The sequence below is a fragment of the Metarhizium acridum genome (assembly GCF_019434415.1).
Source record: "Metarhizium acridum strain ARSEF 324 chromosome Unknown scaffold_1, whole genome shotgun sequence".
Lineage (NCBI taxonomy): Eukaryota > Fungi > Ascomycota > Sordariomycetes > Hypocreales > Clavicipitaceae > Metarhizium > Metarhizium acridum.
The window spans coordinates 5,253,541-5,274,378 of NW_027094015.1; the positions used below are offsets into that span (position 1 = coordinate 5,253,541).

Sequence of the window (20,838 nt, forward strand, 5' to 3'; positions counted from 1 at the left end):
TACCAACCCTAGCTATTCGTGCTACTACCGCTCGATTTGGCCTAGTAGCCAACTGCCTACACCCCACCATACATTTTCACATACACCTACATGGTCGCGCCCGCTTTTCAAAAATTCAATTGGTATTCAATTTAAATCTATCATTTTTTCAATAACACGAGCTCGGGCGAGCAATAGCAGGGCTTAAATCGCTTAAAAACGCGATTTCCGGTGTTCTTAATGAATGTGTACACATTCACGGGCCGTCAATTATTCCGCTGCCGCCGTGGGCGCTGCCCGGGCTCCTAAGGGGTTATCTATCGAAGCTGCCGCTCTTTCGGCTGTGTTTAAGGGATAATTTCCTTAATTTCCGGCGACCCTAATACTACTGCTTGCTTCGTGGCTTGTCTACCTATTGATCGAGTTTGTATGCGATTTACAGCGTTTCCTAACCGCGCCCGCGACCGTATTATGAGTCTTCTTCGTCGTTGCGTCTCAAATCGTTCAATTAATTCGTCTTGCGTTGCCGTGCGTTATATGCTTGGATTGGTTCGTCGGCGACCTTAAGAGCCTGATTAAGGCCTTTAACTTGGCTATTAACTGCTATTATTATCGGAATTTTAGTGTTATTATGTATTTAAGGGTGTATTTAAGGGCGGCGGGCGGCGTCTTCTATGATTGATCCTGTAGGGATAACGAATTCGAAGATATAAAGCGTCGGAAGTCTATGGGTTATTATTAGGTATGTTTTCTATGATAAATCAATGGGAATTAAAACTAAAGCTTACTAGCGGCTTTACAAGCCACCAACGATAAGGAATATCGCTCTTTTATAAGGACTATTATGCTTGTAGCTTCGGCAGGATAACATGTGCACAAGGCAGCATAAATTGGTGTGTAAAAGAGCAATTTTCCTCATAAGGTTACTGTAGCTTAATTTTTCAATGTTGTGCGATGGCTGCAGCCTGTTTTTTTATTATTATGAGGCATTTTCGTGATAACCCCCTTATTGCCAGGGCAATGTATGTGAAATTGTATGGCGGGGCGTGGCAGGTCAGGGTGTAGGCCCAAAATCAGGGTGGGGCGGTAGCACGAATAGCTAGGGTTGGTAGCACGATTAGCACGACCCCATCAGCCACCTGTGGCACACCTCTGCCCTAATTGGTTAGAGCGTTTGTACTGCGCCACAGCGGTGCATCTGCAACCGCCACGCGACATCGACCGAGCCGGAATGAGCACGACTCGAGCATACGACAGTGCTATTGCTCCGCACATTCCGCGTTGCTGCCTAAAAAATGCATTGAGCTGACAGAACCTTAGTGATGACTGATGATAAACTGCGCTTTACGATTCCTTCACGATGGATGATCTCTCGGGCCTTGATTGGTCCAAACCGACGGGCTCCCAACCCAAACAACCCTCCATGTCGATTCCCACGAACTCGTCCTACCCAACATTGCGACCAACTCCCCCCCCGGCTGGATCAGGACGTACCACGCCTTCGTCGGCTTCACAAGCGCCGGGGGCTTCATCGTCATTGTCTAAATCTGCTGCCAAGCCAGCGCAGGACAGCTTCAGCAACCTGATGAATTTTGGCCCCGCGAAGGCGAAACAAAACCTGTCTTTAGCCGAACGACAAGCGCAACTTGAGGCTGAGAAGAAGAGGAAGGAGGAGGAGAGGAAAAAACAGGCGGAAGCGCAATTTGGCAGCGCACAGCAATGGGATGCTTTGGGATCGCGCGCATTTACTCCCAGCCCTAGCATACCCCCTCCCGCCGTGTCAAATGGAGCTACCACCGACGACGACGACTTGTTTGCTGCGTTCAACAAGGATACCAAAGTGGACAACTCAAGCCACTACCCTCCCCCGGCACCACTTCGTTTGACACCCGTCGAGGAGAAGAAGAAGTTGGATTTGAGCAATCCAAGTGCCTGGGGTGCCTCGAGCATTTCTACCGACATCAACAATGACGCAAACGCAGGTGGGTTTGATGATGACGATGACCCGTTTGGGCTCAACGATCTGAAGCCCAGCGGACAATCTGCAGCCCCTGAACAAGCGACTGCTGGGGATGATGATGATTTCCTTGGTGATCTGGGTAAGCCCGTTGAAGAAGTCCGTATGAAACAACAGCAGCGGCAGCAGCAGCCCGAACCTGGTAAACCGATTGAGGATGACGATGCTAGTTCGTCGGAAGATGAATGTTCACGGCCAAGACGGCAACAACAGGAGGCCCGGGGAGACGCTGGTGTAAGCACGGCTTTTGATAGAGCCGTTGCTCAACTTGTGGACTATGGATTCGCCCCCGAGGATGCGCGACGCGGGTTGACTGAGAGCGGTGCGGGGCTTAATGTACAAGCCGCGGCAAATTGGTTATTAGATGATGCCCATAGGAAGGCCAAAGAAAAGTCTCAAGGCCGGAGCTCTTCGACCAGTTCCGGTCGGATTGCCAGCCCACATGAGCGTCAGGCGGGTGGGTTCTCTGGACGGGGTGGCGAGTCTGACTTGACCAAGTCTGCGGCTGCTGTGGGCAGCAGTCTCTTCAAAACTGCAAATTCTTTATGGAAATCTGGGCAGAAGAAGATGCAGCGAGCTGTGGCGGACTTTCAACAAGACGGTGGCGATCCAAGCCAACCAAAGTGGATGCGTGACGCTCAACCTGGGCGAGGGCACGATGCAAGGCATGCCAGCCATGATGCCACCGATGAAGCTATGGCCCTAGAAACTGATGGCCGGACAAGGCCAAGCAGAACGAATAGTCGGCCGGCAGCGGACCGTCGACTAGGCTTGCAGCAGTCGCGAACATCATCGCCGTCCGCAACATCGTCTGGAAACCAGAGTCGAAATAGTCCCGCGCCCCGGTGGCAGCAGACTTCGTCGCCTCCAGTGTCTGACGCTAGATCAAGGCTAAATAGAATAAACACGGACGATGATGACAGCTTCTTTGTCAGCGCAAACAGAAGAAAGAAGCCTACCCCTGCGCCGGCAGGACAACCAAAACAACCAGATGATGAACCAAATTTGCTCTTCAACACCGAGGCGCCAAAGCCGTCGCAGCCGTCCCCCCAACGTCCGGAGCAACGCCAAACCCCGCCATCCATGAAGCAGTCACAGGGAACGCCTCTGGCCTCACATAGGGCCGCCCCAAAGCCTGCTCGACAAGCCCCTCTTATTGGCGCAGCAGCTCTTCAATCGTCCACCAAGCACCGGCTGGAAGGATCTGCCCATTTCAAGCGAGGAGACTATAGCATGGCTCATTCATCATACTCTAATTCCATTTCTGCCATCCCGGATGGGCATCCATTAATGATTATCCTTCTCACGAACCGTGCGCTGACGGCCATCAAGACTGGGGACACGAAACAAGCCGTCAAAGATGCTGATGAGGCGTTGAAACTCATTGGTCCCGAAAATGGCCAAGGTGAAAGCATTGCCGTCCAAGGGGAAGATGGCAAGGAAGAGACTAGAAACATGAAGGATCTGTACGGCAAGGCACTTACACGAAAAGCTGAGGCCTTGGAACAAATGGAGAAATGGGCCGATGCGCTTAATGTGTGGGAGCAATGTGTTGCAACAGGTGTAGGCGGAGTGACAGCCACCAAAGGTCGCCAGCGGTGTAAAGACATTGCCGCGCCGAGGCCCAAAGCACCGCCGCCAAAACCAGCAGCGAAGCCGAGACCCAAACCCTCTGCGACGGCGGCCTTGTCCTCGGGAAACAGTTCCGAGGCAGTTACCAAGCTACGTGAGGCCAATGCAGCAGCGGCTAGGGAGGACGATGAAAAGTTTGCGCTCGCAGATAAAGTTGATGCTAGAGTGGGAGCGTGGAGGGACGGCAAGAGAGACAACTTGCGAGCTCTCATAGCCAGTTTAGACCAGGTGCTCTGGGAGAATAGCGGATGGAAGAAAGTAGGCTTGCACGAGTTGGTCGTGGCCAACAAGGTCAAGATCTCGTACATGAAGGCCATTGCCAAGACTCATCCGGACAAGGTAAACTCTCGGTCCTCTTTTTTTTCTTCTCTTTGGTCGACGGCAGGCCTTAATAGAGAGTTGCTAATGGTGCCATAGCTACCCCAGACCGCGAGCACAGAGGCCCGGCTTATTGCTGCCATGGTATTTGCTACCCTGAACGAAAGCTGGGATAAGTTCAAGGCGGAGAACGGACTTTGAAGTAGAGAGCATGATGAGACATATGATAGACTATGAGTAATGTTTTTATTTATTTATTTTTTTTTTATGAAAAAATTACTATTCGTGTCGCTCCTTGCTGGAGCGGCAGCTGAAGAAAGACGTCGTCGCAATTGTCGCTCTAAAGAAGAAGAAGAAGAAAAAAACACAGCGTGGTATGCCACATGTACACATTCCCGCATGATAAGGCATCTTGCCTCCTTGTATGGACGTAGTGTTCTTCTATAAACCCAGCATGCGTCTAACACCATCGCGAACCTTCTTCTCGTAGTCTGCTCGCCGCTCGCGCCACATCTTGGCGGCTTCCACATTGGCAGGACTTTCGTCGTTGGGCTCGGCAAGCATGCTCATGACGGATATGAGGATCTTTTCGACGGACTGGATCGGGGACCAGCGCTCAGAGGCGTGTTCGTAGTGGTTCGGGTCGTCGCCGGGCGGGTGGAGGATGGAGATGCAGACCAGGCCGCTCGGGTATACTGCTGCTTGTTAGCAACTCGGTGCCAGCGAGGGCTGGCGGCGTGGGAAGTTCGGGTACCGTTGGGGTGCCACATGTCGGCCAGGAACTTCATGGTGGGCGGCGCAAGCGGGTAGTCCTTGGGGAATTTCAGCTCGGCGGGGAAGACGCCGCCTTCAAAGGGCGTGCCCTCGGGGCCTTGGATGAGGCATTCCCAGTGGAGGAGGTCGTCCTCGGAGACGGGGCCGGCGGTGATGCCTTCGGGCGGGCTGTTTGTGAGGGCGCGGTATTCTTGGAGGAGGCGCCGGTGGGCGGTGGATTGGGCCATGGTGCCGGTGGTGAGAGGGGCGTGGTGGTTGTTGGGTTGCCGAGTCTGCGGGCTGAGCGTGAGGCGAGGTTGAATCGAGGCGGTTTGGCGGATGATGATGGACGCGTGGTGGGATGGAGGCTGACGTAATTTCCGCCCGGCGCCGTTGGTCCAGTCGGCGCCGATGCCGGTTGGCCACCGAACAACGGCCTGCGACAACACCACCCTAGCGAACGTTGGATGAAGAGTTGCTGGACAGGGCGCGGTCATCGCCCTTTGCCTAGACTTGCGGAACGAACAGGAGGTTTAGGCAGCTACGAGCTAGGAGTGCTGACTGCTGGAGAAGGAGCATTGGCGACTGATACATGGGCACCCGGGTGCCCAAATAGACTAGCGCACCCAGGTGCCCAAATTATGTCAGCACTCCTCTAGCGCTGGGACAGAACCTGTGCCCCAGCATGTTCCTGCAGCCACTGCACATTGCAGCGCCAATCAGATTGATGAAACATGGATCAGGCAGCATTCCCTGACGACGTTCTTCCACCCGAAGGCACATATGAATCACGCGAGTCCTTACTTGATGCTATCAATTCTTGGGCGAAACCTCGAGGGTACGCATTTACAACAGGGAAATCCCTCAAGACACCAAATGGCAGAGTCAGAGTAATATTCGCTTGTGATAGGAATAAACCTCCTCCAAGCCCTTCTACTGATCGAGTGCGACGCACTTCGAGCCGAAGAACTGGCTGCAAGTTTTCAGTTCTAGCCAAGCAATCGCTAGATGGTAGTACATGGGTCTTGAGCCATCGACCAGACATCGAATGTGCTAAACATAATCACGCGCCCAGCGATGATCCTTCTGCACACCCTGCCCACCGCAAGCTTGTGGGAAAAGATGCGGCGATCGTCTCCAAACTCGTGAAGTCTGGAACTGCCCCTCGAGAAATAAGGACCTACCTCCATAACCACTCAGAAACACTTGCAACTCAGCGGGATATATACAACCGGATTGCGGCAACCAGGAGAGATCTTCGCGAAGGCCAGAGCAGCATTCAAGCCCTAGTCGACCAATTAGATAACGAGGGCTTTTGGTGTCGCGTCCGCTTGGATGTAGACAATCGACTGACGGCTATCTTCTTTGCCCATCCTGACTCTGTGGCGTATTTACAATGCAACCCGGACGTATTATTGCTGGATTGTACCTACAAGACGAATAAACACGGTATGCCGCTACTCGACATGGTCGGAGTAGATTCTAGCCAGCGGTCGTTCTGTATCGCATTTGCATTTCTATCCGGTGAATCGGAAGAGGATTACTCTTGGGCGTTACAACATCTCAGGTCACTTTACCAGCGTGAACTTCCGTCAGTTGTCTTGACTGATCGATGCCTAGCTGCAATGAACGCTGCTGCACATTGGTTTCCAACGACCAAAGCGCTCCTCTGCCTCTGGCATGTCAACAAAGCGGTCCTCCAGCGCTGCCGGCCCTTTTTTGTGCAGAAAGAAAACGAAACCTCAGAGCGGGCAGAAAATGACACATGGGAAGAATTCTACACCTCCTGGCACTCGATTGTTGCTTCACCAAGTGAAAAGATATTTGACGAGCGCCTGGCCAAGTTTGAACTGAAGTATGGCGAAAAATATCCAGAGTGTGTAGGGTATATCAAGATGTATTGGCTCGAGCCGTACAAAGAGATGATCATTAAAGCATGGGTGGATATGCACTTGCATTTCGGCAATGTGGCCACCTCGAGGCAGGTGGCTTATACTATATGCAATTGACAAGACGCTAATGGAACGTTCCCAGGGCCGAGGGTATCCATTCACTGATGAAAGCACACATTAAGAAATCGAATTTGGACCTTTTCGACGTTTGGCAAGCCATGAAGCATGCCATCGCAAACCAACTCAAGGAACTTAAACATATTCGAGCTTCGCAACAGTTACGCACACCTCTAGATGTATCCGGGCTCATGTTCGAAGCAGTACGAGGTAGGGTTTCGCATGATGCTTTGCGCAAAGTCCAGGGGCAACGGCAGTTATGTCTACAAGAGCCACGTCAGATTCTATGTAGTCAGACTTTCACTTCGTCACATGGGTTGCCGTGCTCCCACACCCTCGAGAAGCTGGAAGAAGAAGCTCAGGGTCTTCTGTTAGAGCATTTTCACCCACATTGGCACTTAAAGCGAGGGGTGGCACTGCCAAAACCTGTTCTGGAACCTCGCCGGGCTGCAAACCAACTAAATAGGACTCAACCCTTAACGAGCACAAGACGCGAACCATCCGGTTTCGAGAGAATCCAGGGTAACAGAAAGGCTCCCACTTGCAGCGCATGCCACGTGGTAGGCCACATTATGACCTCGAGGTCCTGTCCGCTGAAGTTCAAGGGGTCGCCGGTAGTACCTCTGCCGGAAGCTCGAAGTTCAGTCACATTTTCAGGTGCCACGGCGGAAATGGCTCCTGCGGGTGTCTCTAAGGCCCCCCCGGAAATCGTGCCAACGACCCAGCAGTCGCAATGTTCAAATGCAGTGGCGGATGCCTTGGCAGAGATTGATCAACCCTCTTCCTTTGCAGCACGCATGCCACCCATCCGTTCATCTCCTCTCATGAGATTTAATACGTCGACTGACTTGGGGTCGCTTGCCACATCAAACAACGCGCCCGGCAGTCCGCCAATGTTGACCGTTGAAGGGCCAACGGTTGAGCAAGTCCAGTCTTTGTCTGGTGTCACCTTGGAAGAGCCGCGGTACGATTCCCCGGGTGCCATTTATGAGAGATATGTAGCTGCTAGAAATGCGTGGTACGCTGCGCAACCTGCTGGCAGCATCAAGACCAACCAGCAATATCGCAAAGCGATGGGGCTCCCACAAAGATACGACAAGCGGAGTTACGAGTGGTGCTTGGACTACAAACAAATGTCGAAGCATCGCGTCACTGCGACAGGGTCCAGAGAATGGACGAAAGAGGAAATGATGGCGTATCTAGACTGGAGCAACCAGGAAGATGAGCGGATTGAAGCCCAGGTCGCTCGGGAGATGGGTGATCATCCTTTGGCTAACAAGAGAAGAGGAATGAAAGAAATATGGAAGAGAATAGAGGTAGACAGTAATGAGCAACAAGCTTTGCACTCAGCGAATAGCGCGACGGAGGATTGCATTGTTGTCAAGTTGTAGATTAAACTGGAGAGAGTAACTAGTTGAAATGATCTTCCAGCCGGGTCTTGCGGGTCTGTCCCAGCGCTAGAGGAGTGCTGACATAATTTGGGCACCTGGGTGCGCTAGTCTATTTGGGCACCCGGGTGCCCATGTATCAGTCGCCAGGAGCATTGTTGGGCTGAATAAGCTGAAGCTACTGCCTTCAAAGGAGCCGGTGAATTGCATGGGCTTGCAGAAGATTGTCTTTGACTGGGATCCATGTTTGGCGTTTCAGGGGGACAAAAAGTCTGGCTGCTTGCATACTTGGACTCTCACAGCAGGGCCGACATATTCATGAATGTCCAGCGTGGCTTTGATAGTTGGCGGCAACAATGATAGACATCAGGCGATTCAATACTGAACTGAAAACAGCATTAGTCACCCAGATTTTTTAATGAAGCTTGCCGTCGATTAAAGAGATCATTTGACTATAGATATGCTGTGACTCAAGCACATGAGCTTTTCTTCTTCATGTTTGTTCGGTGCGCTCTCTGCCGAGTTGGGTGGTGAAGACACAACATTTGCGCAACGGCCACCGAAAAAGCACTCGACACATACTCAACATCAACACAAGCCTCATCCCACACAGAACACAAAATACACACCTTGAGAACATGTCACCAGTGAAGCATGGCAATGCAAGCAATGATTCTCCCGCCATGGGGAGCCTTTGGCTATAAAATCCCCCTTCGCCGCCGCCATCATCTTACCACGGCTCAGGAATCCATATTCTCACAACATCGCAAAACACACTCAGATCTATTCTTTTGAAAATCTTGACCACTTAATACTATCGGTTGTCAGGCTCCCTTCGCAGCTAGAACGTCATGTCCACAGAGGCTGGTACTGTCTATGTCGGGGCTATTGCTTTGCTGTCGGACAAGGAGAAAGAGAACGACGAGACCGACGAGGCTACATACGACTGGGTTATTACGATGTACAACGACAAAATGAAACAATGGTGTTATTGGGAAGTATTTGATGATGGCCATGACCTGAAGCACGCCGAGACGTGGCGTGATGAACCGCCGTACATCATAGGACCAGCTGGATCGATTTTGTTTGGAAAAGTCCGCCACGAGAAGGCCAATCACGTCATGGACTATATGAGAACAGCAACACCATGGCATTTCAAGAGTGATTTCCAAGTTATTCAGTATCTGTTTCGTGTCTGGCAGGCGATGAAGTGGGTTTATGAGGGTGTTGAGGATGTCGGGGACTTTGACACCCATGCTCACAAGGCAGAGAAAGAGATACGTGAGGCAATGGATCGAACTAGAGTACATCGAAGACTCGCTCCTATTCCTCGATGCCGTACATCTTGGAATCGGAAGAAGAGTTTGCTAGATATTGTATATCACAATAAATGAGGATGTGCTCTAGTGTCAACAAACACGAGCGATGCCAGATTGCTTAGCATTATAGCGCCTTCTTCTTCATTTTGTTGTCATTGAGAGGTTTCATTGTTTAAAACGAAACGCCCTACACACTCCTTTGGAATCTAAATTATGTAATAAGGGTTATATATACAAAAGAGGTGCCTGCTGTGAACTCTCTTAAACATGCCAAAGTGACTGACTGGCATGAATGATGCGTAAAAGTCCTGGAGTACAGCATTCAATCTGTTGCTACTACAAAGATGTCGTGTCGCGGGATCGGTGTTGTGGTACCAGCTGCCTCTATGTGTTTGGACGAGTATATGGGGTGTTCTAGATGGAAGCGGCAAACCCGAAATGAGGAGAACAAGCCCCATGCGGATAAAATCATTGTAATGAGCCACAAAATTAGCCTAGGAAGTATTCAAACGTGTCTGGGTCTCCGATGGCTCAATGGCCACGACGGTTATCGGGTTTGACTGGTGAGTCATGGAGCAAAAAGATCCGCCAATACCGACCCTTGGCTGAACATCTCCGATATCCAGATTATAAGTATGCTTTTGGTCCCGAAATTAAAACCGCCACTATGTCGCACGTCTGGGCATACATACCGAGGTACTTGAGTTACGTAGAGCTGACAACTGCCAGCGGCTTCCTGGGTAAATCCACATCCACCAGGCCAGGCGGCTGACAGATCGAGGCACGGCGAATGGCTTTCCATGGCCATGGTAGATTGCATCTGCACGCGCAGTCATCATGCTGCGCAGGAGGACCACCCTGTCATGGCCGGCGTTGCATTCGTCGGGGCCACGAGCTTGGCGCGAGCAAGAATCTCCAAGTCGGAATCACAAGTAGGCTTTTTCCCCCTCTCCTTTTTCCGTGCCCCCAGAAAACATGGAAGAGACAAACCAGTGTCTACACTGATCCAACCTCGTGCGTCTTTTTAGACTTGGTGGAGACGGCCATCCGAAAACGGCTGGGGGGTTTTGGGCACCATCACCCGGTTCGAATTTACCCGTTAATTTGATGATTGGTCCGCGAAAATGGACGCTGTAGTTATCCGATGTGGGCATACCAATAGTTTGCAAAACGGCCATCTTTTTTTTCCCTCCCTCTTCTCTCTAGCTCAGTATGCTCTACGGGAAATCTCGGCCCCGAAGCCGGGACAGATGACGCCTCCAATTAATCCAACAAGTCGTTGCTGCATCTGATGTGTCTCCGGCTATGATGAATTCTTCGCCCCTTATTCTCTCCAACAGACCGCTCTTATTCAGTGCTATAAAGTAGCTAGCTTATACATGCTTCTTTTTACCTTGCATTTATTAAAATACCTGTAGCGGCAACGAGCCGACTGTCAAGGGAATAAGTATCGGGGGCTCTGGTTTCTTCGACTTTGCGGCACCGACTGTTTGCATAAAATTGTCTTGAGACTAAAAATTAGCAACCGAAGCCTCGTGGGCGTAAAGTAAATCCAACCAGCCTTATCAAAGAGAAATGGGCAGAGTCACCTGACTACATATAACTACCTAGGTACCTGGCTAGAGTCAAGTAGCACTGACTAACCTGACTGTCCGTACGCACAAGTCATTTCAAGTCATTGAGCAGACCACCTGCAGATTTTATGCCCAAGGCCAATGCCAGAGTAGGCAGGCCAGCAACGTCACGCAAGCTACGGCCGTGCAGCTGGCACCAGCTGTCAAGCCACGACTCACTCACAACCATCCTCATAGATGCCGGTGTGGCTATCAACTTCCACCGTTCGAACAGCAATGACATCAAAAACCACCGTGATTATCGGAGGCTTTGGGGGCAAAGGAGCCAGCTCGGCCGTTGCGACCTAGATTCGGACCGAGGCAATATCCAGGTCAAGATGATTGATTGGCGCCATCGCCAAGGATAGGTACGGTGAGAAGTTGGTTGTCCAACTAAACAAGAATGGTGTAGATGCTCCTGGTATTATAACAGTTCCGAACACACGCTCAAGCATCTATTTCGTCAAGGTCGACGACACGTCGCACAAGAACTGCTGTCTCTTCACCCGGGGTTTGTAAGAGCAACCTTGAAGAATCTCTTCAGCGCAGAGCAACGTGGAGGCGAGATTCAGCCAGATCTGGCGGTGTCTCAGATGGAGATCGAAAAGGAAGTGGTTGAGAGCACGAAGACTAGTATCGAGATTTGTCTCAACGCAGTGCCCGCAACCCCCAACTAGCAGACATTCCTACCGATATCTGGTGCATCTCCTCGTGGATGATTCAGCGGCAGCAATCATGTCAAGACGTGACAAAGACGACTCTATTCAAAATAATTGGCCTAGTATCGCCAAAGAATTTCTAAACCGTGGTGTAATCAACGTGGTTGCTACCACTTGGTGCCAAGGTGGCAGTCTACGCCAATGTAAACGGGAGTGGTCATTGTCCTGCACTTGACATCAAACTCAAGGATACTACTGGAGCAGGGTGCGTTCCTTTTTCGCCTGTTAATTGCTCTTGTGCACTTTCTTTTTGATTGCGTCAACATAGGGACGCCTCGAATTACCGGCGGTAAAAGGCTATAGCGACGTGGGACATCAAGAGCGCAGTTATTCGTGCTAATAAGGCTGCTGCTGTTAGGTTCGTAGCGTGGGAGCCCAAGATGGTATCCCTTGGTCCGATGAGATTGACAATTTTTATGCGCCTGACAAATCTCTCGTTGAACTTGGTGGTGAGGCTTGATATGATTACGCATCATGCGATCCAGACCATGTTTCTGGAGGCAGGGAGACCAGACCCTTTATGTGATCCCTTCATGTGATTCCGACCACTAGGCGACTGCGGAATAGATTCTGCATTCAGGAGTCCTCCTGAGAGAGTCTTTCGTCAATATTACCGACTTTTTCATGTTGGCTGATTCCCGAGCTGACTGTTGAGATACGGTACAGCCATGAGCGACAGTAGTTTCACATGGTTCGCTATATGATCCACGACAAAGTGGTACATTTGAGTCGACTGCACATCCATCTTACAAGATCACAGGGCAATACCAGCACAGTTACACAAGCAATCTCGAACGGCAGCTTCCATGGACCTCTCTAAGTAGAACAACTAGTGCTCACACAAAACACCACTAAGCATCCTATCGCCTCTTCGGTTGTCCAAGTGGAAAGGGCTCGCCAATATCGCTGCTTGAGCTACACGTATCATACTGCCAAGCACAACTCGCCCGTAAGCAACAATTAAGTCGGCCAAACTCAACTCCTGCTCCGTCTAGATCTCTTAGACTGCATCTGCTGTTTGCCGTTATGGCGCACCTTTCTTGCTACGCGCAGCATACTCAGTTCAGGAAAGGCTCATCCGCCCTTGTGTGCTGAGTGGGTTAAAATTAGAAACAACCTACTAATGGAGTTTGGCCTTGTCCCATCTAGAGGGTTCCCTGCTGATTTAGATGATGCCAATTGAAGTACGCCTGGAAACTAAGCAGAGTGGAAGGGGGCCATTTCAGCCGCAATCAGGCCAAGTATCTATGTATGTAAGTCGATTTCAGCCGGGACTTACACTCGGTTCTGCATCGCGGAGAGCGAGTGCCAGAGACATAATAGCTTCGTTTTAACCCGCTATCTTGTGAGCGGCTCTTGGATGGCCGCATGAGGGTTTGTTGGCATAACGTGCAAGTCTCCCTGGCCTTGAGTTATGACGGAATTGGGAATGCTTGCAATTTCACCCTTTGTTTTGTTGCTCTAGTGTCTTCTACTTTTATATTTGAGAGCAACTTATAAAGATCCTGAAGATTCTCGATCAGGCGTTGGTTTTGAATCGGTCATTATCTTTGAATCAATCAGTTCTCTTCTTTTCCAACTTCAACCAAGCATTATTTTATACCCTTTTCGCTACTTTTTCAACATGAAGACCCTTGTTGTTGCCAACATACTGGCCATGACCGCCACTTTGGTCACAGCCTTCCCAGTCACCGCTGACTCTCTCAACTGCCGAGCCGAGCCCAACACCAGCTCCGCCGTCAAGGAGACGTATAGACAACATCAAGATATCCTGCCAAACAGAAGGGACCCTCCGTCAACGGCAACTCCATCTGGGACAAGACCCAAGACGGCTGCTACGTCGCCGATTACTACGTCAAGGCCGGCTCCTCTGGCTACGTCACGGCAAATGCGGCGGCGGCTCCAACCTTCCCACTTCCGACGATTTGTGCAAGACGCTCAACAAGTTTGGTACCGACCTCATCACCCGCTGGGAGGGCTTCGCCGATCGACCCAAGCCCGATCCCATCGGCCTACCCACCGTCGGCCACGGTCATCTGTGACAGAAGAACTGCGCCGAGGTCAAGTACAAGTTCCCGCTGACCAAGGCCACGGCTACCCAGCTTCTCAACGACGACCTGCCCAACTACACCAAATTCTTGGGCAAGGTACTCAACGCCAGCAAGGTTAAGTTCAACGACAATCAGTGGGCTGTCCTGACCTCCTATGAAAAGGGCTTGATATCAATGGCTTGGAGCGAAATGACTCTATTCAAAGATAATCTTGTAGGATGTCAAATGTCCTTGATCTCCAAGGGAAAGGAAGGGACTAGTAACCACTATATATACATGAAAAGAACAGCTGTGCCCAAGGCCCCCAGCGGGTCATGTGTTCAGTCTGCGTGATCACGTAGTTCCTATATCGGCGATGCCCCTTTATTAGGCGTTGTTCTTGTTGTTGAGCTTTGACCGTGTAACACCTCCCGGGTGTTCAATGTCGGCTGTAGGGCTGCCCAGTCCTCGAGTCTCGTCAAACGGCTTAACAATGACGAGAATGCCAACACTGTTGCCTCTGAGGAACTGCCCAAGTGGAAGATGGGTAGTGGCAAGGTCCTGCCTGGCCTTGTCAAGCGTCGCTCTGACGGGGTCAAGGTTTTTTAGATTGCTTCAAGAAGGCTTTCCCTAAATGCCATTAATTCAAGTTGTGTCAACTACAGTCTGAAATCCCACCCTTATACTACTCTTGCATTATGACTTGGCTGCACCTGATTCCATTTCTTAGACTAAATTGCACTACATGGCAAATTGTGCGTATGCCGCTGTGAATGTATTACATTTAGATCTAATTGAATTGTTGCCCACTTTGACAGTGCTGTTTGATGTCGTTTGTTTCATTTCTGTAAACAACAATGCGAACCCGTATCAACATTATTCTTCTCCAGTCAATTGTCCTTTCTCAACAGAATATAATAATTATACAGCAATTAGAGAATGTTATCTTTGTGGCATCATTCTCCTACTCGGCTCTGAGCTTTGTCGGTCGAGCCGGCCGTTTGGACTTGGAGTCTAGTTGTCAGAGTCCAAGAGGGCAAACTTATGAGCTAGGTATTGGGGATATCTTCTTGTGTAGTATTGGAGTTGAATTAATAAGAAACTGTAGTTAATAAATAGATATTTGTAGGTGTAAAGCTTCATATTTGAGACTCGTGACATCGGGCCATATATCGCGATATAGGACGGTGTGTTTAAAGACACCAGTTGACACCTGTGGACATGTGGCCGTGATGTCGACCTTGTCGTAAGGCTGTCACAACGCTGCGTTACTATTCTCTTTGGCACTTCTCCTCGCACACAGAGGTGTGCGAATACTTGGAGCTATTCACTGGGGTTCTTAAATTGAAGGAAGTTGCAGTCAAAGCAGTTGGGTTGCACAACGACGCACGGAGTCGTTGTGGGGCCTTCTCACGGTTGGGCTACGGACCGAATTGGAGGTAGACTTGCTCCTTGACTGAATCTATCTTTCTAGAGAACCGAGACCTATTTATAGTTGAATATCGGAGAGGATACTTTTCGAGGTCGCAGCTAGTAAGCCTCTAATTTAAACCAGACCTTACAACCTGCTTGCCTCTAGATACAAGGCCCGATTGATGGTTCACTCGTTGTCAGGCCCTGACAAGGCGGAAAATCATTCGACCCGAAGCAACACATGTAGCCAAGACTTGATTGACTTCCGTCTTTCTGCAGACACGAATGGTCCTCGGCCGGTTCAATCAGCCCTGGGCACTTCCACATCATCGACGCCTGATGCCATGGACCGGCTCACTACAGAACCAAGGTCAAATCTACTGCACGATCAAGAACGAATATTGTCGTATCGTCCGGGCGGCTACCATCCTGTATGCTTAGGAGACACCTTCAAAAACAAGCGGTATAAAGTTGTTCACAAACTAGGATGGGGAGGGTTTTCTACCGTTTGGCTCGCTAGAGATACTTTGTAAGCTAGTTCAGAGCAAAGACTGATTTACCACACTGCTAATTTCGCAAGTCTCCAAACTTGGGTGGCTCTGAAGATCGAGAAAGCCGATACGCTCCGTCCTTTTGCCGAGCTCGTAAATCTACAATCGATTCGTCAAAACTGCGCCTCTGACCATTTTGTCCCATTTCTGGATTCTTTTGTTCACAAGGGGCCCAACGGATCTCACCAATGTGTCGTGACGGAGCTTCTCGGGCCATCGGTCGATCGCGTCGTCGCCGATTACCACGCGGGAGGGGAACGATTGGACGTCCAAGTCATACTTCATGTAACAAAACAGCTCCTCCAGGCCATCTCTTCTCTTCATGAAGCCGGTTACGCGCATGGGGGTAAGTATCGTGCCTATCTATCAACCATGCCAGAGCTAAATACGTCTCAGACTTGAGCGGTGCCAATGTCGTTTTCACTGCCTCACTACTGCACCAGCTATCGGAAACGCGCTTCTAGACATCATTGGACACCCGAAAACAGCCGCCCTAGTTCACATCGATGACAGCCCCATAAGCCCCAGCATGCCAAAGCAGTTGGTGTGTAGTTTGGTTGGGATGAATGGGTCGATGAAGACGAAGGGGGCATTCGTTTGATCGACTGGGGAGAATCATTTGAACATGGCAGGATAGCAAGTTTTCCCTCCAAACCGATCATGCTGATTACCTGTGCTTATGTGCTTACTGCCTTGCAGATATATACACTCTTATTCGCAGCCCAACCATTCCAGTATCTTGGCGATGACTCTGTGCTGATTGCGCAGATGATTGGGTTTGCGGAAGAGCTGCCGCAGCAGTGGCAGGAAGAATGGGAATGTATGAGAAAGAGTGCCTCGCGCCCCTTGGTTGACAAACTTCTGAATCAGACACCGAGGCTAGATTCAAGGTTTCAATAAACGGTAGAGGAGCCAAAACTGATGCCACTTTTGCCTATTATTCGCGGGTTGATGCGCTTTCTACCCTCTGAGCGGCTGACGGCAGCCGAAGCGCTAAACCTATTGGACTGAAAATGCCAGAAGATGATGTATAACGCCGGGTGTTCTCCCGGGTTTTAATGCAAAAGGTCTAGAGAATATACAGGGAGGGCGACTGTTGCCTGAGAAATTAAACTACTCGTGTCGTCACCCCTAATGCCACCCAGCTGTCCATGGAGTGTCATCGGCTCAGTACGTTGATCATGTACTACTATGTTGATGGCTTGAATCTCGGTAGAGGTTTTCTTTTGGTAGTCCTTAGGCTCGGCAGGATCGTGGAATTTGTAGTGACTCGTCACATGCCACCGTTTGATACCGAAAGGGGCTGACCCATATTTGACCAGTATTGTCGTAATAATCTCGCCGATACTTGGTGCTTTAAGAATCCACCGACTATGGCCCTAGACAGGCGGATACCCTATTAATTAATGAGCTTGTAGTTGGCTCTAAATGGACGTTTGCGGCCTCATTTTGGAGACTCTTGGTGCGGAAATGGTTGTTCGCCCACTCTTGGCATCTGCCAGAGACCATTTGTGAGAAACTGAGGCGCGGGTCCCGACGCAGTGAAGTCGACGGTAACCAAGCCAAGGATCAAGATGAGGCATTTATTCGCAGCGGGGTAATTATGGGCGAGCCTGCGAGTACATAGTTGGGCATTGCTATGTGAGTTGAGAGGCGCAGAGGTTGACGTCAATAGAAAGGATGCGCTGTTATTCCGACTAACCGAGCACCGGGTATATTATTAGGATGCTTTGGTAGTAGGCTTCTTTCAGACCCCAGCAAGCAACTGGGGCAACCGCTTGATCTATGTCGTTGCTGTGTTATCCTGAAGCCAGCTGTGACGGCCCCTCGTCTTAGCACACCCAAGTTCCAATTTACTCAAGCCTGCCAACATCACATCCACGCTAGCTGATATAGTGACATGCGAGGGAAAGTAGTACTTGATGGTTCTATGTCATGGCAGTGTTTCACTATTTTGATGATCAAACTATCACTTTGAAAAACGAATTGCCATTTTCGAGAACCATGACTAGATGGGCTGTCTTTCGGCTCATCCGTTGCTACCAATAACAAGTTCAAGTTAATGAGTTATATCTAACTTACTGGAAATCATAAGAAGATGAGGGTGGAGGTGGATTAGCGGTGACTGAGCCTTAGACCTTGCACATTGAATAAAAGGCGACAGCAGTCATTTCCGCGTGGAAGTAGGCTCAGCGCTTTGGTAAAATTGCACTCCATGTTCCTTTCAAACTTAAATTACGTCGAGACGGTTTGTTATATTAACAGAGGCTACATTACGATACGATTGAATCGTACATACATACGTAGGTCGTTGTCCATCTTGGCTCTTTAAAGGCTCTCCTTTGGGCCAAGTAAAACCCACATCCGTCTCCCTCGTCCAATAGCTACGGGGAAATGGCGTGCTAGATGAATTCAGTTCAGTTAGATAAGATCCTGTCAGAAGGCAGTACAAGAACCCCTGGCCATTAACTCCCCTGAATGCTGGCTTGGAGCTGTGTTTGACAGATGGTTTTTCACGGCAGCATTCTACTTAGAGCCCGTTTCAAAAGCCAAGAAGGCACGCTCACCACTTGGCCGAGCATTCGGGATACTCGGCTGTGGGCCAGCATTTCTATGACTCAATAGTCAAGCCCAACATCCACCGTGATGGCCCGTCGGGAAGATTTGCAAGGTGGATATGCATCTCCTAAGAATACTGCGCGTGTGGTTCGGGTTCCCGTTCTGGTGGCAGTGCGACCTGTAACAAGAGAGGCATTGATCTCCTGAAATGACCCCCCAAAGCCCTTGCAGGCTGTTAATAGCTGCCAAAGGCCCTGACATGTCATGAATGGACTGACGTCTCCCACTTGCATGGTTGCGTGTTCAGACGACACGATTCTTCCATCTTGAACCGTTTCTGAATTTTAAGTGTATTCTTGTATACTACTACGCCATGTTTCGTTGAATTACCAAGAGACAATCACATGATCGGATTTTGCAAGGCAAAACCTGATGAGAAGCCTGCTTTTTGTTTTTCTGTGCGCCCAAACCGCGGGTCTTTTTGTGACACTGCGTGATGAGGATATGTCTTTGCCAAGCAGCAGCTAGTCTTGGCTCAGGATCTCTTAACCGCATGCCAACAGGATCGGAGAAATGGGCTGCTAGAAGATAGCCTACGGCTTGATGAAGTACTACACCGGAAATAACACGGGAAATACGCCGGGGAACCCACCTTCCCAGTGTTACTGCAAGTGTCTCTACCAGCATCAACTTGACTCCTTGGGAAAATCTAACCACTCGCAGGGTGGGGGGCAGGAGCCATGTTTGGGCAATGATTGATTATTGGTACATGACGGGAGACACATCCTATAACGCGGCCACGAGTCAGGCCATGATCCATCAAGGAAGCCCAACCCGCGATTTTATGCCAATCAACCAAACAAGAACCGAGGGCAGCCATGATCAAGGCTTTGGGCCAATGACATCAAAGAGTGCCGCCGAGAACAAGTATCCGGATCCGCCGCCGGTTAAACCCGGGTGGCTCGAGCTGACCCAGACCGTCTTTAATCATTATGTTGCCCGTTGGGACAAGGAGAACTGTGACGGGGGCCTGCATTGGCAGATATTTACTTTTAACGCGGGCTACAACTACAAAAACTCCATCTCGAACGGCTGCTTCTTCAATATTGCCTCCCGACTGGCGAGATACACCGGCAACAGTACCTACGCCGACTGGGCGACTACAATATCCAAATGGGAGCAGAAAGCCGGCCTTGTTACAAAAGTATTCGCCGTTTTGGATGGCATACATATTGACCATGGAGGTGGGAAATGCGTCAACCGCACCGACACACAATGGTCTTACAATGCGGGTATTTTTCTTCAAGGCGCGGCCGTCATGTACAACTTGACCAAGAGCGATGTTTGGAAAACTCGGACGGACGGTCTTGTCAAGCACTCGCTCAAAGAATTTGTCAAGGACGGCGTCATCTTCAAGCCTGCCTGGGAGCCAGCAAGAGGCTGCGATTTGAACGGGTCTTCTTTCAAAGAGTACTATATACGCTGGCTTGTTTCGACAATCAAGATGGCTCCTCACATAACTGATACCATATACTCCATCATGCAGGCGACTGCGACAGCTGCCGCCCTGGCATGCTCTGAGTCAGACACTTTTTTCAGGGGGCTTCCAGGGACAGCTTGCGGGTTTTATGGACAGGTAAACGCAGGTTTGAAGGACTCGTCGGTGCTGGGCAACAAATGTGCGCTCTCGATGCCGTCATGTACACTCTCTTAGACAAGGTTGACGCTGCAGTAACGCACGATACCGATGGCACGTCTCAGGGAAATCCGTCTGCCCGAGGGGAATCCGATGGCTGCGATTATTACACTTATTCCTGTTGGCATTGGCAGTGGGGGCTCTGCGTTTATGCTGTGGGATGAAGACCTCTGAGCGTGCTACGTGTGAATGGTATTTTAGTAGATACCCCGACTAAGCTGCGAAGTGATTCGGAAGAAAAATGATTAGACGCATATGAATGAGCGTCTGTAGGCCGTTACCGGCGTTATTCTAGTGCAGTCTGCAAGACCAAGGTATGCAAATCTCGATCCTATGACGGGCCGCGGCAACATGTCAGTCAATGTCCATTTCATGAGTGCTGGGCATGGAGGAAGCCTTAAGAATGGCGAAAAACGCAAGTCAATGCTTCTTATGGTGTTGGAGTAGTTGAGAGTTGGAGCACGCATCAGAGCATACAACAGAAATCCACCCAGCAATGACAGCAATAAGAAACAACCGAAACCCAAGACTCAGGCCGAATGAGTAAAACAGGACCAGCGTATGATCACACGCTTCGAAAAACACACACATGCCCATTGACGCCACTGATCGGCTCTTGGCTGGCCTTCCCGAACTCGCTCCTTCGACTTCGCGCTATATTACGTATAGTACTCAGGGGCGTAGAGACCAAATTGCTTATTCGAAACAAACCTGACAATAAGCTAGCAGAAAAAAACAACCACTGGCTCTTCCTAAAGTATCAAAGGGCTTTTGCAATTCTTTCATGTAGGAAACTGCAGGAATCCAGGAATGTGAGTGATTCCTCGAATTGGGGTCTAAAG

General features: G+C 50.1%; 4 protein-coding genes across 4 annotated transcripts; 3 read left to right on the plus strand and 1 right to left on the minus strand.

Moving 5' to 3' along the window:
- The first annotated feature begins 1,239 nt into the window (after window positions 1–1,239).
- SWA2_1 (auxilin-like clathrin-binding protein required for normal clathrin function) lies at window positions 1,240–4,168 on the plus strand. Its single transcript, XM_007816037.2, has 2 exons — window positions 1,240–3,967; window positions 4,046–4,168. Exons 1-2 carry the CDS (start codon window positions 1,340–1,342, stop codon window positions 4,145–4,147), a joined length of 2,730 nt encoding a protein of 909 aa, XP_007814228.2. The 5' UTR covers window positions 1,240–1,339; the 3' UTR covers window positions 4,148–4,168.
- Window positions 4,169–4,213: 45 nt separating this feature from the next.
- On the minus strand, window positions 4,214–5,261 carry ubc7_1 (ubiquitin conjugating enzyme Ubc7/UbcP3). The gene is made up of 2 exons (XM_007816036.2): window positions 4,701–5,261; window positions 4,214–4,641 (listed from the first exon to the last, which is right to left on the minus strand). Exons 1-2 carry the CDS (start codon window positions 5,194–5,196, stop codon window positions 4,388–4,390), a joined length of 750 nt encoding a protein of 249 aa, XP_007814227.2. The 5' UTR covers window positions 5,197–5,261; the 3' UTR covers window positions 4,214–4,387.
- Window positions 5,262–8,947: 3,686 nt separating this feature from the next.
- Window positions 8,948–9,490, plus strand: J3458_001651 (uncharacterized protein; the record flags this gene model as incomplete). The annotated part of the gene is made up of 1 exon (XM_007816035.2): window positions 8,948–9,490. One exon carries the CDS (start codon window positions 8,948–8,950, stop codon window positions 9,488–9,490), a length of 543 nt encoding a protein of 180 aa, XP_007814226.2.
- Window positions 9,491–19,051: 9,561 nt separating this feature from the next.
- On the plus strand, window positions 19,052–20,014 carry J3458_001652 (uncharacterized protein; the record flags this gene model as incomplete). Its single annotated transcript, XM_066116839.1, has 1 exon — window positions 19,052–20,014. The coding sequence occupies one exon, from the start codon at window positions 19,052–19,054 to the stop codon at window positions 20,012–20,014; it is 963 nt and encodes a 320-aa protein (XP_065978725.1).
- Between the last annotated feature and the right edge of the window lie 824 nt (window positions 20,015–20,838).